The sequence below is a fragment of the Cyprinus carpio genome, chromosome B23 (assembly GCF_018340385.1).
Source record: "Cyprinus carpio isolate SPL01 chromosome B23, ASM1834038v1, whole genome shotgun sequence".
Taxonomy (NCBI): Eukaryota; Metazoa; Chordata; class Actinopteri; order Cypriniformes; family Cyprinidae; genus Cyprinus; species Cyprinus carpio.
The window spans coordinates 1277089-1293962 of NC_056619.1; the positions used below are offsets into that span (position 1 = coordinate 1277089).

Below are 16874 nucleotides of genomic sequence, written 5' to 3' on the forward strand. Positions count from 1 at the left end.
AATTTTACCTCGACACAGACTGTTTCTTTGGTTTGCTTTGAAGAGTCAAACATACCAGTACAATATCCTCCCTTTTAAGCTTTGCCTGCATCTTCACCAAAGTAGTTGTGTGAGCATGGGGACTTGATGCTCAGGCACCTCAGCCATCTGGGGCTTCAGGTCAACTGGGAAAAATAGCAAACTCTTCCCTGTGCAGAGCATCTCTTTATTATCTTGATAAAGCTTGATTGATGCATATGAGATCTCTTTAGCACTGGCTGCACAGCCGATTCCCAAGATGGACATGGCATGGGCGGGTGATCATTACACCGTTTATTCATTATTCAGCCCATGGTAAGACCTTGTTTTTCTATGGGCAGGACTGTCCTTAGAACAAGTGTTGAGGCATGTTGTTGTCACAACAGATGCCTCCAGATTGGGCTGGGGTGCTGTATGCAAGGGTGACACAGCCACAGTCCCCCAAGCAAAGACCTCAAATGCAGTGGCATATCAATTACCTTGATATGCCACTAAGCTGCTCGCCTTACATTGGTTGGAGCCACTGCTTCATGGCAAGCATGTGATCATCCGGATGAACAACCTACGATAGTTGCGTACATCAATCATCAAGACACCGTATTCTTGCGGTGCAAAACACCTGCCATCTCCTCCTGTGGAGTCAGCTGTGGCTGAAATCACTGCAGGCCATTTATATCCCTGGGCAGCTCAATCGTGCAGCTTATGCACTCTCATGACATCCTGAGAAAATAGAGACTCCACACCCAGGTGCTCCAGCTCATCTTTTCTCTTCCACAGAGACCTCCCATTACCAGCTGTTTTATTCCCTGAACAAATCCCAAACTACAGCATTCCCCGACCCGGGGGTAGTATGCATTTTCCCCAGTGAGCCACATTGCACAGACTTTGTGAAGATCAAGGAGGACGAGAAGTTGTTGATGACTGTGCCCTGCTGGCCCACCCATACCTGATTCTAAGACCTGATGCTCCTTATGACAGCCCCTCCCTGGTAAATCCCCCTGAGGAAGGACCTCCTCTCTCAGGGATGGGGCACCATTTGGCATCTGTGTCAAGAATTCTGGAACCTCCAGTTGTGGCTCCTGGATGGGACATGGCAGACTTAAGTGGCCTATCACAGGCTGTGATTAACATTATCACTGAGGCTTTAGCCCCCTCTACTAGGCAGGCTTAGGCCCTGAACTGGAGTATGTTTGTCGAGTTGTGTTATTCTTACTAGAAGTTACTTTTCACATTTTTTTCACATTAGAAGCCCCTGGAAATGTCCGATCAGTGTTGTGCTTTCCTTTCTGCAAGAGGGGTTGGAGAGGAGGCTGTCCCCTTTCACCCTGAAAATTTATGTTGCCGGCATTGCGTCACATCATGCACAATGGATGGTATGTCCCAGGGGAAGCACAATCTGATCATCAGGTTGCTAAGAAGGGCTAGAAGGTTGAATCCTCCAAGACTGCAGCTCATCCCTTCCTGCAATCTCTCTGTGGTACTTACTGGACTACAGAGAGCTCCCTTTGAGCCGTCAGTTGAGCTTCACATTCCTGACCATGCTCACTTCCACCAAGAGGGCGGGAGACCTGCTGACATTTTTGATCAGCAAAATGTGCTTTGAATTTAGGTCAGCTGACTCTCACATGATCCTGAAATCTGGTTTGCCAGCGCAAACCGTCTCTTGGCATTAAAATATTACTGTCAGGTTTTACTAAAGACACGCAGTGAAGAATTAGCACTGAAAAGGCATGGACACAGTAATTTTTGTGCCTTACCTTATTGAATATGCATTTCTAGGAGTTCCCTTTTAGACGCAAAATTTATGGGAGAAGAGTATTCAAATGAATCACGCAACAAGATTTACCAGTGTTTACGCTCGTTAAATTACTGGCATTTGGACCATTATTTAATGCCCAAATAAAGCATGTTTTAAACTATTTTGCGCTTGCAATGGATGCAATTTGTGGCTAAGAGAGGCACTGCAGAGAACAGAGAGCATGTGGTAGAAGGTAGAGGATTTTGCCACACATATTAATTTATTATGAATGCCAGAAGACCACATCATTCGAACATATCATTTTCCAAGCCATGTTATTTTTAATTTGCTTCAGGAAATAAAAAACGACTTGGAACCCTCAACTAGGAGTCTTGCAATATCAGCTCTATCAAAACTGTTGCAGCCCTTCATTTTTTGGTACTCCAGTTCTTTCCAATGTACTGTGGCTTATTTATTTCTTTATTGTTAATCGCGACTACACTAATTTGCGCAGTGCTTGGTATATTGCGTTGGTCGATATGTAAATGAGATGTTACATATGTGTATGTGCAATGTGCAAGTGCATTGATGATGTTACAGTCACCAAGACCATCAACACGCGTGCAAACCAGAAGCCGTGGATGACAGCAGAGGTTCGTGGGCTGCTAAAGACCAGAGATGTAGCAATCAGATCAGGAGATAAAGCAGTCCTTAAAACAGCAAGAGCCAATCTGTCCTGTGGCATCAAAAATGCAAAACGGTCATATGCTCAAAAAAAATCAACAATCACTACACAGAAAGCAGAGACACACGGAGCCTGTGGCAAGCCATTCAGACCATCAGAGACTACAAGCCCCCGCCACAGGCCTGTGATGATGACACATCCCACCCGGATGCACTCACAACCACTTTTATTCACGTTTTAAATGCAGAATGACACACCTGAACAAAAACTGCCCATACCTCCCAATGACCAGGTGCTCTGTCTGTCTCCAGCCGACGTAAGGAAGACCCTATCTAGGATTAACCCACGCAAGGCTGCGGGTCCTGAAGACATACCTGACCATGTACTGAAAGACTGTGCTGCACAGCTGACAGATGTCCTAACAGATATCTTCAACACCTCGCTGAGCCAGGCAGTCATCCCCAGTTTGCATACCGTCCAAACCGCTATACAGATGATGCAATTTCCTCCACCCTCAATCTGGCTCTTACCCACCTAGAAAATAAAGACTCCTATGTCAGAATGCTGTTCATTGACTTCAGTTCAGCATTTAACACAATAATCCCACAACAGCTCATTAATAAACTAAACATGCTGGGCCTTAACAATTCCCTCTGTAATTGGATCCTGGACTTTCTAACTGGAAGACCTCAGTCAATCCGTGTCGGCCACAACACCTCGAGCACTACCACACTGAGCACAGGTGCCCCACAAGGCTGTGTGCTCAGCCCACTGCTCTTCATGCTGCTGACCCACGACTGCACTGCCAAGTTCAGCTCCAACCACATCATCAAGTTTGTAGATGACACAACTGTGATAGGTCTCATCAGCAACAGCGATGAAACGCACTACAGAGAGGGAACTCAAATTACCCAGCCCTCTTCTGAAACTCCCACACAAACCCTCTACACCTCCTGAAACATGGACCATCTGCTCTCCTCCACCCCCCAACCTCACCACATCACAGAAAAACTGTCTGAAACTTCCTCTATGCGCACTAGACACTTTTCGCACACACTGCTGTGTGTACGTAATCCCACTTAAGACTCAAATATGTGTTTACATGCTCGTGCACTACAAATCATCTTGCACTATTCCCCAGCCAGCTGCTTGACTTATGTTTCTCTTTGCACATGTACAGTAATCTGTCAGTAGGTTAGTTGTGTATAGATACAGTGTTTATGTGTAGCATTTGTATAGTTTGTATTTTGTTCGTTTTTTTTTTTTTAGCTTATGTATAGGTAGACATTTATATATAGTATTTAAAGTCAAAATCTGTCAGTAGGTTAGTTGTGTATAGGTATAGTATTATGTGAAGCATTTTTATAGTCTGTATTTTTTAGCTTATGTATAGGTAAACTTTTATATATAGTATATTTATATAAAATAAATGTCTGTCAGTAGGTTAGTTGTGTATAGGTTTATACGGTTTCACCTCATTGTGGAGAAGTTGTGGGCTAGTGGTTAGAGAGTTTGACTCCTAACCCTAAGGTTGTGGGTTCGAGTCTTGGACCGGCAATACCACGACTGAGGTGCCATTGAGCAAGGCACCGAACCCCCAACTGCTCCCCGGGCACCGCAGCAAAAAAATTGGCTGCCCACTGCTCCAGGTGTGTGTTAAATCACTTCTAAGCTCTATTAACAACCACTGAAAAATTAAACTAACACTTAAACATATATGTGGTGCGGTTTTTTTAAGGTCAAAATAATATTTCTCAACTCTTTTTGTTGTATGTCTGTATTTATGTAGCACCGTGGTCCTGTGAGGCACAACATTTTGTTCCACTGTATGTCCACACCTGTAGCGGAATGACAATAAAGCTCAACTTGAACTTGTGTTCTTTAATTTGCTCATTGTTAGTAAATCTCCCTCAGAAATTTCCACACCCTCTTTTGGAATTGCGCTCTCTTGCAAATTTGCTCTGTTTAGTAAAACTGGATCAAGGTCTCCATTCTTGGGGGCAGTCATGGCCTGATGGTTAGAGAGTTGGACTTGTAACCCAAAGGTTGCAGGTTCGAGTCTCAGGTCTGGCTGGGATTGTAGGTGAGGGGAGTGAATGTACAGCGCTCTCTTCCACTCTCAATACCATGACTGAGGTGAGACCTTTTAGCAAGTCACTAAACCCCTAACTGCTTCCTACAGAAATGGCTGCCCACTGCTCCGGGTGTGTTCACGGTGTGTGTGTTGGTCACTACTCACTGCTGTGTGTGTGCACTTGGATGCGTGAAATGCAGAGCACAAAAACTAGTATGGGACACCATAGTTGGCCACACGTCCTGTCCTGTCCTTTCCTTTCCTTCTTCAGGGAATGAGGCCTGTCTCTGAGGTTTGTCCCATACCCATTTGTTTCTTTGTCTGAACAGTTATTTTAGTGGCAAAATAAATAAAGCAAGTTGTGGTAACATTTTGCAAGGATGTTGGCCATCCCTAGTACTCTCCCTACATTTGTCACACACATTGGTTCTGGCAATTGGAAAATAGCACAGACAGAAAACCTCCAACATATCTCTCAAACATTACATCTTGGATGTAGCTATATCTTATATAATTGTATATTTATATAATTACAACACATTCTTGGTGATTTGTCAGTTGGATAAATTATGTTCCCAGGCATTGTTAGAATTAATTAAAAAAGTTGCCGTCCAACTGGCAAATGACACGGTTACATATACTCATAAAGGCTAATTTTTACTCACATTTGGCACTTGGTGAATGTCATTTTTGCCACTGCTTCAACATTTAAATGCATTTATAACTCCCAAAGTACACTGACTTCAGTGAAATAACAGACTGTCATCCTTTTAGAATTTTTTTACTTTCTGACAAGTATTGAAATAAATGCCATTTCATCGAAGAAAAAAAAAGCTGAACAATTACTAAACTTAGCACTTGTGATTACACCTCTGCAAATCTATGTACAGCACAATTAAACATAACCCTAAACAGCTTCAGGTAACATAGGAAAACAGCAGAAAAATCAAAACTAGTTGAATAAAATAATGGTCACAGCTCTTACCTTGTTGTGGGACACAATAACTTCCCAGTGGCCTTTGTGACATTATGATATTCCCCTGGTTTCCCTGTGCCATTATTCCAGTCTGCTGGCCCTGGTAGTGCTGATCCCCTGCTGAGGTGGATGAGTAATGGGGTCCAGTGCCTTGCTGATGCATCATAGAAACTAATGGGAACCAGCACCACAAACATTGCAACATTGAAATGACAGTGTAAACAAGTGTCTTATGTTCAAAAAATGTTTTAAAACTCTGAGGTTATATCCAGGATTAAAATGTTGCTGTACAGATTTTGAGAACCAAAAGAAGGTGGGGTAGAGTCAAGAAAGAAACACTGTAAGTTTCAGGGTTTTAAAGATTTAAAGAACGCAGAGGAAGGTAGCAGCCTCCTGCTGATGAACTGAATGTGTTTGATCTGTCTCCCGAGGATCAAGAGATATTTCTAATGTAGTATCTTTATCCATGCAGATGAATAACTCAAGTAGCACATGGATGAATATCAAACCTGTCAAGAACATGACTTTGTTAAAGTTTTCTCCAAAATGTGTGTTTCTGTGTGTACCTGGTATTCCCAAATTTCTCCACATGGTCAACATTTACTGCCATTACTATCCTTGTGGGGAAATGTGGGACTTTTTTTTTTTGTCCCCATGAGGAAACAGGCTTTAAAATCATACAGAATTTTTTTGAAAATCTAAAATGGCAGAACATTTTGTGTGAGGGGTAAGTTAGGGGAAAGAAAATATAATTTGGTCAAAATAAAAACAATAAAATTTGTGGAATCGTGCATGAAAAATGTCAAAGGCTACACTGTAAAATTTCAGTAGTTCATTTCAGCAAACACATTTAAATACAGGATTCTATAAATTTGTGTTCAAATTTCCATTGACAGTGTGGTCACCATATCAACATTATGGTGTCTTGTGTGTTTGGTATCCACTGTTTTTGTCAAAAGTAATATTATAGTGACCAAAGACTTATGTTCAGCAATTTTATCTAAACCACCTTTAACAAAGCCATTGTGTTTTGCTTCACACATACTGAGATATTGAAGCGAGCAGGTTGATATAGTTTTGTTTTTAAGATAAAGCATTTGGATTTTTCTCTGTTTATTATGGGCTTGTTCTTGTTTGCTGTTTTTCTAGTAAGATCTGACATGGATGAGTCAAAGCTCATGCCACTTTCCCTGTGGTTTTCTTGCACCACAAACATACAGAGAGACACATCTCTGATGCACGTTTAAATTTGTCATTAAGAACTAGTTGTTCAGTTCAGTTCCGTACACATTGCGTAGCATTTTTGTAAATGCGGTTGTCACTACCTGCATTTTTTGGGATTCAATTTGATTGTAGAATGCTGTTGTCACTCCTGAGATTTACTGAACTGTGTGTGTACAGGACGGCATAAATCACTAAAAGGTAAACTGATAACCAAATTAAATTGTAGTGTGCACATGGCTAAAATGGGCCTTATTCTCTTTATGCAAAATATATCTAAATACATACCATACATGACCATTTATTTCTGAATAAATCTTTCCTTAATGCCCTCATCCCCCATTCTCTTGTCCAATTACATTGATTTCTGGATGGGACTTTCAGGTGAGCTCCATCCCGGGCTCACCTTGGCTGGACTGCATGTTGAGGTTGGCACGAGATGCCATTGATGAATAGGCCATCTGACCCTGAGAGGTGGGCGCTGAGTGGCTGTACCCAGGCCCCGTGCCATGGCTGCTGGCGGGCAGGCTCATGGATGTGCTGGGCTGCTGCTGGGTGTGGACATGGCTGGGGCCTGACAACACACACTCACAGTCAGGATAAAGCACACATTCAGTTCATCAAAACACCACCACACAAAGATAGCAAATGAAAGGGCACATAGTGTTGTTAAGAGCCAGGCAAGCGGGGGGTGGGGGGTGGGGGGGGTAAGTACCACATACAGTGAACTTTTCTACAAAGAAATAAGCAAGCTCAAGCACTGCACAGGCACGCAAGTGGTTCTCGGATGCAGAGAGGTTCTCACCATTGCTCATTTGGCTCTGCATTAGTAAGGTGGGTGGCAAGCCAGTGCCCATACTATCATTCATATTAGTCCGAGAGTGCAGAGACTGACCTCCGCCACCTGGACCTATGTTTAGATTGGGGTTGGGAGGCTAAAGTGAAGACAAAGCAAGAGAAAGACAAACAGAAAGAGATAAAGAACAGATAAAGAAGAAAAAATAAGAAAATAAAAATTGATTTTGTTATTTTTAGCCATTCTTGTTATGTGAAGTGACTGTGCACTATATATCCGTCTTTTAATATACATTTTCAGTTATCCTTATTACGCTCGTCATACTATCCAATTTTAATTTATAAAAAAAAAAACATTTTTTTTTCTAATATAACAAGTGGAGGCAGAACAGTCTGTGTTTAATGAACGTAAATCTTTTCCTCAGTGAAACTGAAAATCATCATATACTTCCGACAGCATCCCCTGAATGCTTAAAAGCACTTCTGATTTTTCTTATTTCAACTACTAGATGGCAAAAAAAAAAAAAAAAAAAAAACAGTACAGTTTTTTTTTAACTCAAACAGTAGAGCATTCGATTCCCAGGGAAGGCAATAAGCGTTTTCATTTATTTTGCAAATGAGAATTAATTTACTTACATTTACATTACATTTACATTTTTAATTAGATTTTTCTTATTTATTATAAAATTAGTGCAAAATTTGCTGAAGCGACTGTTCTGAACAAGTATTAACGTTTTAATCATATTTGAAAACATCATGCAGAACTTGTTACTTTAGCTAAAGTATTTGTATCATTGCTGGGTGCCTTTTGCCTAGGGTCTGTGAGCCTTTTACCACCTCACAAGTTTTTAAAACATACCACTTTTATAATCTATTTTCCCACAAACTGTGTTGCTTTACCACTGTTCAATAACAATGTGTAATTTGTGCAATCATACATTTTGGGAGTAGTGAAAAGCACAGTTTCCTTAAGGTGTCTTTAGCCCCATTGTACCTTACACATCATAACACATTCTTAATTTGCAAAACTGGAAACTCTAATGGGTGGTGAACTCACCCACGAGGGAGAGTAAAACAGTAGTTTTATTTCAGGTGATAACAGTCAAAGCAATAAAAATGAAGGGAACAAAACTGAGCACACCACCATATAAGAACAACACCTGATGATGAACACAGGAAACAGTAGGGCTTATATACACATGGGTAACGAGGGAAACACGACACAGATGCAAACAATGGGGGGCTAAAGGTACAGTTATGTCTACTGATGCTATGTAGAAATGTCTTAGGCCAATTCCACTGATTAATATAGGAATCTGTGCAAATGGGAGTTACACATGCAGATCTGCTCATGTTCAAGTTGGTCATGCAAGTTCACTGACCAACAGAAATCTGCTTGGTTTAAAAGTCACTTCTGTGAGACCACTGATCTCAGTACAGATATAACTATACATAGAACATTTTTTTTTTCACACTAAAAATTGTTAAAACTATTATTTACGTCTTGTGGCTATATTTTTGAAACATTATTTTCTTTACAGCTTGTGAAATATTTTGTTTTGTTAATATTTATGGTAATTAACTTTATGCCATAATTGCTGTTGATTGATCTTAATTTGTAATAAACCCTGAAAGTTCCTTTAAGTAATTTAAAAAGCATTATAAATAACAGATATAATAAATGAAAGTGACTGCGCTCTGTGAACTTCTAGCATGTTCCATGTTTATAGTGGTTGATTATTAGTACTTAGCTTCAGATACAGGAAAAATGGAGGGAATACACTGTGTGGAAATCCTGAAATATTTTTAATCCTCTTTAGTCATGAAAATAAACAAAAACAAGAAAATGTCTAAGTAAAAGGCCGACCTCCAGATTTGTGGATTTTATCTTATCAGTTAATCAAGAATGTGTAATCCTGTCATTTTGATTAAGTTCATACTATTTGTGTGTCTGTAATTTTTATGCCCATTTTGCTCCTCGTTTGGCAACTCTGTAGTACCGGTGTTGTTCATTTAGAATTAAAAACGGCGAATATCACCCCAAGTCCTTAAAAAAGCCTGGCCTCAACCCTCCTGATATACATAATTACTGATGATTTCTAATCTTCCTTTTCAGTCTAAATTGCTGGAGAATGTTGCTTAACTACAATCCCATCTGTATCAGATTGTTTTAATCCAATCAGGCTTTTGCTCTCTTCACTTCTGAGTGGTCAATAATTTCCTCATTGTCACTGACTCAGTATTTTGATTCTCTTAGACGTCTGCACTTGGCACTGCATCTCTCACAGTATTCTCATCTTCTGTTTTGCTCTCTGTATTTCTGTAACTGCCCTCTCTTGGTTCATTTTCTACTTGTCTGACCATCAAGACTATATAACTATATTCATTAGTCTATTGCTGCCCTTTTTCTCATGGTGTTCCCCAGGGTTCTGTTCTTGGTCCATTGCGTGACTTTCACTAGGCCACAATAATTGTCTGTCTGTCTGTCTGTCTGTCTGTCTATCTATCTATCTAAGAGTTGCCCCTGACTAAAGATTTTTCTGGTCGACTAGTAGTCATTAATTTTGAGCAATAGTCGACTATTCACATATTTATTAATACACCATTTAAATCATTATAATGAGCCTTTAATAGCCTACATAGCCTAATAAGTGCTCAGGTGCACGCATAAAGCTTGCCATAGCGCACTGGCAGAAGTAATGATTATGAATGTGTCAGGGAAAAACAGTGAGGAGACTACATTAACATTTTGATCTTTTATTGATAAACTAGCGCTTTCTTTGTTTTCGGTTTAAGAGATGAAGTCGGTGACAGTAACTCGCCATCTCCACAGAAGTGGACATGCCTGTATACAGGTTTCATATGAAATTACATAATCTGAGATTATCTGTTTTCCATCTGAATTGGTTCATGTGAAAGTAGACATTTCACTCTCTATAGATATATTTTTCTGTCTGTAAGGCAAGAACGTGAATTTTCACGCTCAAGTTCACAAAGACTGAAATGCCAGAAAGCGCACCCTGTTTACAATCATTATTTTACAAAAGCGCAATGTTTCGCTGTTATTGTGCCCACAAATAAATGTCTTTACAGATTCAAACGATGTATTACTCTTATCTGTATGACCAAAAATGAGGGAGCATTTTAAGAGTAAGTAATCGCACCGGCGTCTTGATCTGTCCTGCAGTGAGCTACTGTTCAGCTTTCACACTTCACACAGACACTTATTTTGAGGCAGTCATATGCAAATATATTGGACAATGTCCAAGAGCTCACATTATCCAAATGAGCTATTTTTGGAGCTAGATTAAATAAATGCTTCTGTCTATTATGACGTTTTAAGATAGGAAACTCACAGGAGTTTTTTAATGGTACAAAGGTCTCTTTTATTGCAAAAGTATAAAAAAATTGGATTTCTCTCATGACCCCTTTAACCTACACTGCTATTCTGATGGCACTCAGCTCCACATGAATGAACTGCTGCTTTCCCCATCAACTCTATTCCTGCATGTGTTGATGACATCAATGCTTGGGTGATTTGTAATTTTCCTAAATTAAATATTGATGAAACAGATTTACTACTAGTCGGCCCTTCTCAAATTACACCTTGTCTCTATATTGAGTGCTAATATTGCTGGTGTCCTTCTTAGACCTTCCAAAGCAATTAGAAATCTTGGCATACATTTGGATCCTTCTACCTCCTTCTTCATTAACATTTCTTTCTCACCAAAACAGCTATCTTTCACCTCAGTAATTGCTTAACTATGTCCCTCTCTAAATATCAAAGATGCCACAATTCTTGTCCACATTTCCTCACCTCCTGACTTGACTACTGTAACTCTCTCTTTTATGGATTATCCATCAAGACAATTAAAAAGTAATAATGTTCTAAGATATTATTAGAGTAATCAAGTAAAAAAGACTAATAGTTTCACTTCATATGACCTCGATATAGTAGGTGAAGTGGCGCTGTGCAGACTGAAGAAAGAACGTGAGATTGTAAGGCATAAAGCACATTACTTGTATTAGGTTCTTCATTTGGGTATATTTGTAGGCATTATTAAAGACTAAGTAAAATTTTATATTTAAATGTTGATTTGAAGTGTCAGTTTTTATTATTGCAGTCAAATCTGGACACAGGGAAATCATTTTGTTACTCCTACTAGCTACAGGGTGATCAGTCACATGTAGATCATTAGAATAAATATTGGCAAAGTGTAAACACAGCCAAAAACCTCTCTTATCCAAAAGTTAACAACATATAAAAACAAAATAATCTGTAGAGTAATTTTATGAACAAATATTGAAAATTAAAAGCTGTGTAATCTTAAAATTCAGTTCAGTAAAATAGCTGTCGACAGCACCCTCAACACCCCTAGTTCCTGCAGTTATGTTATCAGTGGGAAAAGGGCCCACCCTCATATTTGTGGGATATTAAGTAAAATCTACTGATTGTGGAGGCCTTGGCCTTACATTCTTTAAAAATTATTACTGGGCAGCAAATGCAAGGGCTCTCATTTATTGACAAAAGTGTTTTCTGGATGACATGTCACATGATACCTTTCCATTATGGGTTCAGGCGGAGGTTATGTCAGTGCCAAGCCCCTCTCCAAGCTCTACCCTTCACAGAAAGCAGAACTGTTAACAATTTGGTGAACAGAAATTTTCTATTGAGAAATTCCTTGATTTTAAATCCGATTAATTATTTATTTATTTTTTTAATAAAATATCCCACAGTTTACAAATAAGCCTTAAAATCATATTATGATATTTTCTAATCCTGAAATGATACATTTGGTGTGCTGTTTTGTCCATGCTTTTACAACATCTGTCTGCACCAGCCAACTTAAAGTAGCCTGGTCTGGCGAACTGAATGAAGTGTCTGATGAAGTCTGGGGAGAATTCACTAAATTCTAGATATAAACTGATTCAGTTTAAAGTTATGCACCAGCATCAATACTCCAAAACTAGACTACACAACATATTTACCTCCATATCACCTCAATGTGATAGGTGCAAGATGGCAGAGGGGACATTGGCACATATTGGTTTTGTCTTATTTTGTATGATTTTTGGTCAAACATTTTTAAATTGCTTTCAAGGGCTTTCGAAATTTATATTCAACCTGACCACAATCTGGCTATTTTTATTGGGGCTTCTCACACTTCTCTACTCAGCCATCTATGAGTCTGTCCTGTGTTCATCTGTAATCTTCTGGATTGGTTCAGCTACCAAATCAGACATCAGGAGACTACAATGGATAGTCAGGACTGCTGAGATTAACCTCCAGAACTTTATACCTCCAGAGGGAGGAAAAGAGCAGGGAAAAATCACACTGGACTTCCTCTTTGAACTGTTGCTTCATTGTTATATTTATTTTTATTACCTTAAATTATATGTATGTCTGCAATGCCTATGATTTCTGCACTCAAATCTTCTGTCACCAAGATAAATTCCTTGTGTGTATAAATAAAGTTTGGCAATAAAGCTTTTTCTGATTCTTGGATATTCTGAGGTAATGGGTACTTTTCCTCATATCCCCCAGCAGGCTCTAATTGCAGCCAAAAAGGAAAGGCTTCTTCACTGGAAATCTTCACAAGACCCTTGTTTCAAGAGATGGCTAAGACCCATCTCATTTCTTCCCCTTACTGTGAAGAGGTAGGGGTGTCTCGATTCTCTTTTGGTTGGAGCAGTAGGGATGGGGGAAAGGGCCAGACAGCCTTTCAAATTAAGATTTTTCAGGACCACACTTCAAACGATGGGGTATGAGAATTATCTGCATAAAGTAGCTACAGAGGCAACATTGCTTCCTATGCGAACAAACAGACCCAGAAATGTAAATCATTTTTGTCATTTATAAAGATTTTAATGAAAAGCAATAATCGGTTTATTTTACATTCAATTTTACATTGTTGACAAGTTTCTTTGCTCCTGCATGTGTGAGCTGCGTGATCTCCGATATGTATGTGTGTGTTTTCCCATTTGTATATACGATGAATAATAAAGAATGACAATAAAATACTCTTATCCAAATCAGCACACCAGTATAGGTGTGTTTACTGTAGGAGCTAGATGATGTATGATGACGTGGATGTAATCTAATGATAGTATATCTAGTAACCCCCATTTCTTTTTTTCCTGTATGTCTGTTTTCCTCTACTTTCAAAATGATCTGGTTTATAAAGCAATACTGAGTGTTTTTGTTGTACCAATGCTGTATATTGAATATTGAAAAGAAACAAGATTTGAGAAGTAGTAACGTCTGCCACTGTTAAGTACATGACTTGGGCTTTGTATCATCTTGCTTCCACAGCAAAATCCCTTGGATTATTTGGGACAGCTCTACCTTGAGGTAAAATACTCTGCATGTGTGTTTGTGTACTTATTATTATGATTCAGGTAAGTGATCATTTGCATCATGCTGCATAGATTTTGGCATAAAGTTTTGAAGTGTCATCCCACCACTCTTTGTCATAGTTTTAGAAAAAAGAAATAAAGGGAGAAAGAAAGCATGAAAGAAAGCAAGCTGTTAAAGCTTCCAGTCATAACATACCGCTGGTAACAGAGACTGCATATTCTGATTAGAGTCTGCTATTGTTGCTAGGTAGACCAAGTTTCTGTGCAATATCTGCTGATACCTGGGAAGATGCAAGAGACATCATTGGTAAGAGCAAGCCAATGGCTCATGAGCTGAGTTTCCATCCAAAATGTTTAGCATTTGTTATGCGCATTTCTAAAAAAAACTTGAATAAAAAATGTGAATCTTGAGGGAGGCTGCCTCTTCATGATGCTCTGAGAAAAACTGTATTTGCTGTAACAAAGAAATAATACAAAAAGGTTGCAGAAGAAGTGTAATAGAACTTAGTCAGGGAAGCGCCAGTTAGTTTTTACAGGAATGAAAATGATGCTGTGAGGCATAGAGGTACAATGTGTTCAATTTACTGTTTAACAACAATGTATTTGTCTTTCCAACTTTTAGTAGAGAAAAATTCCCATTTGTCCCCAGACTCCTTTCGTCTAACGGTTCATTTGAGCAGTTATATGTAATGGTTTGTTGGGCCAGTCCATTGCAAATGAATGCAAAATGCTAGGTAATCCACCTCTGCCTAGTGTAATGAATTTGTATGTGAATTTTGAGAGTTGACATTTTAAGTGTTTCCATTCAGGACATTTTATGCGCACTTTTAAAATGAGCAACAAAATAGTTGGATGGAAACCCAGTTGACACACCAGACCAAATTCAAATGCACTCCCCCAACCCAATCAAGATATCCCCCAACCCAATCAAGCCTAGAATACCATATTAAGGATTTTTAGGTTATTTACAATTCAGAATCTATCAACAGCATATGTGGCATGCTGTCAGTTATCACAGGACATGATTATGACCTGGTTTACCATATTACCAATTACAATACATAGTGGTTGGACAAAATCATGTGAATACGCGGGAACTATTTCTGTATTGAGGTGTTTTACCACTATTAATGCAGCCTGCAATGTAGATTCATACCACCTCTGAATAGTCTATGTTGTCTATCAAATCCTTTGCCAGTTGCTTCAGAGAATCCACTGCTCACTCACCTCTCCTAAATGATCCATAAAGGTTTGATAATATTCAAGTCAGGTGATTTCTCTGACCATGGCAGATGTTGAAGTTGGTACTTCACCTGTCCAGGTTTCACAATCATGACTCCATATTTTTCACCTTTTACCATTAGTGTCTGTGATTAAAGTTAAAGCAGATACAGCTCTTTCATGGATGCTGGCTTCGTGAACTTCTATATGGTCAGTGTCTGTGTAAACAGGGTCTTCGAAGTAAATATTAAGGTTCTGTTTTGTCTAGAAACACTTCGATGTCACATTGTTCACTTTTGATTTTTGCCAACCAATCTTCTTTGCTGATAAAGTCTTGCTGTGCTTTGTGTTTGCAGTCATAATCACAAAGACTGTTGCTCTTAAAATACCAAACAAAAGGGCTGTTATGGTTAAAGATGCTCCAGCTTCACCCAAAGCTTGCACTAAATTCTCCTGAACACAACTTATACTACATTAATATACAACCCAGAGATAATGGACAATTAAAAAAAATAGATAAATAAAAGATAATCGGACACAAATGTTAACCCTATAATAATAATAATAATAATAATAATAATAAAAATAATAATAGGTGTTCACATTTTTTGTCCAACCCTTGTATATTCTAGCATGAGGCTGTAATCTGTAATCATTGAAATGAACTGAAATGAACATGAGCGGGTCACAGAGTGGGCAACCGCTGGCCAGATGGCTGTATACACCGCAAACAGGCAGCAGCCCTACTGTTACAGACTATGTGTGAAACAAGCCTAATACAACAAAGAAGGACTAGCAGGCAACCAAGCAGCACTGTAAATAAACATGATGGAATCAATTACCATCCATGTCTATACATCATTAGGGGAAGCGACCCAATAAACTCACACACCTGATAAGCCCACTTCTAGATTTTAAAATAGAAAAAATACAAAGTATGAGGAAATGTATGTTAATCCAAGAGCTAATCAAATATATCTTTATTTATTCTTTTTTTTTTTTTTTTTTTTTTTTGGTGATCTGCTGAATATTATATCTGGTCATAGAACTGCTGAATATTTGTAAGAAATTTAAAATTTAAAATTCAAGCGGTATTTCAAATAATGCATTCACATGCAAAATAATTATTAAGTACTGTAAGCAGTTAGTAGTGCAGTGAAAGTAGTAAAATGTTTTGGAAAAATGTTTGCACTTTGCTATTTCTATCTGTAAATTATATTTTCATACTTATCTTTTTTGAGTGATATCTCAGGTGAAATTTACATTTTTCTTAAATATATATATATATATATATATATATATATATATATATATATATATATATATATATATATATATATATATATATACACACACACACACACACATACATACACATACATACACAAACACAACAAATGATTATTTTTGTGACTTTCTTTTTTATTTTATATTTTTTAATGTACAGAAACTGCACATCACACATAGCCTACAACATACAATATGTCCTGTTACAAACGATATGTCCTGTTTAGTGGTAAACAAATGACAAAATCGAGCTCAGCGATAGTTCAGTCAGGTCACATAGGCATAGTGCTGCGGTCAGCTGACAAATTGCTCCAGCCACTACCATTCTTTCATTAGACCGGGGATATACAGTATATACGTTGCATTACAGCTCGGGAAGTATGCTCAAACTGCCCGCAACCCCTCACTCCCTCCCATCTATAAATATCAAGCATATTATTGTTAAAATATAAGAAGCATATATTATTGCATATTATTGTGCACCTTCTGACTGTTGTCTTCT

General features: G+C 38.6%; 1 protein-coding gene across 9 annotated transcripts in view; it reads right to left on the reverse strand.

The window, feature by feature from the left end:
* Positions 1–16874, reverse strand: part of LOC109073185 (calcium-responsive transactivator-like) — a 91587-nt gene that overhangs the window by 42192 nt on the left and 32521 nt on the right. For 6 of the 9 annotated variants that reach the window (XM_042750125.1, XM_042750128.1, XM_042750124.1 and 3 more), the window contains 4 exons: positions 14061–14145; positions 7518–7647; positions 7119–7286; positions 5501–5662 (listed from right to left, as the gene is read on the reverse strand). In XM_042750125.1, the coding sequence (XP_042606059.1) occupies positions 5501–5662; positions 7119–7286; positions 7518–7647; positions 14061–14145 (545 nt within the window). The remainder of the gene's footprint in view (positions 1–5500; positions 5663–7118; positions 7287–7517; positions 7648–14060; positions 14146–16874) is intronic. The other 3 variants (XM_042750126.1, XM_042750129.1, XM_042750127.1) reach the window with 2 other exon arrangements.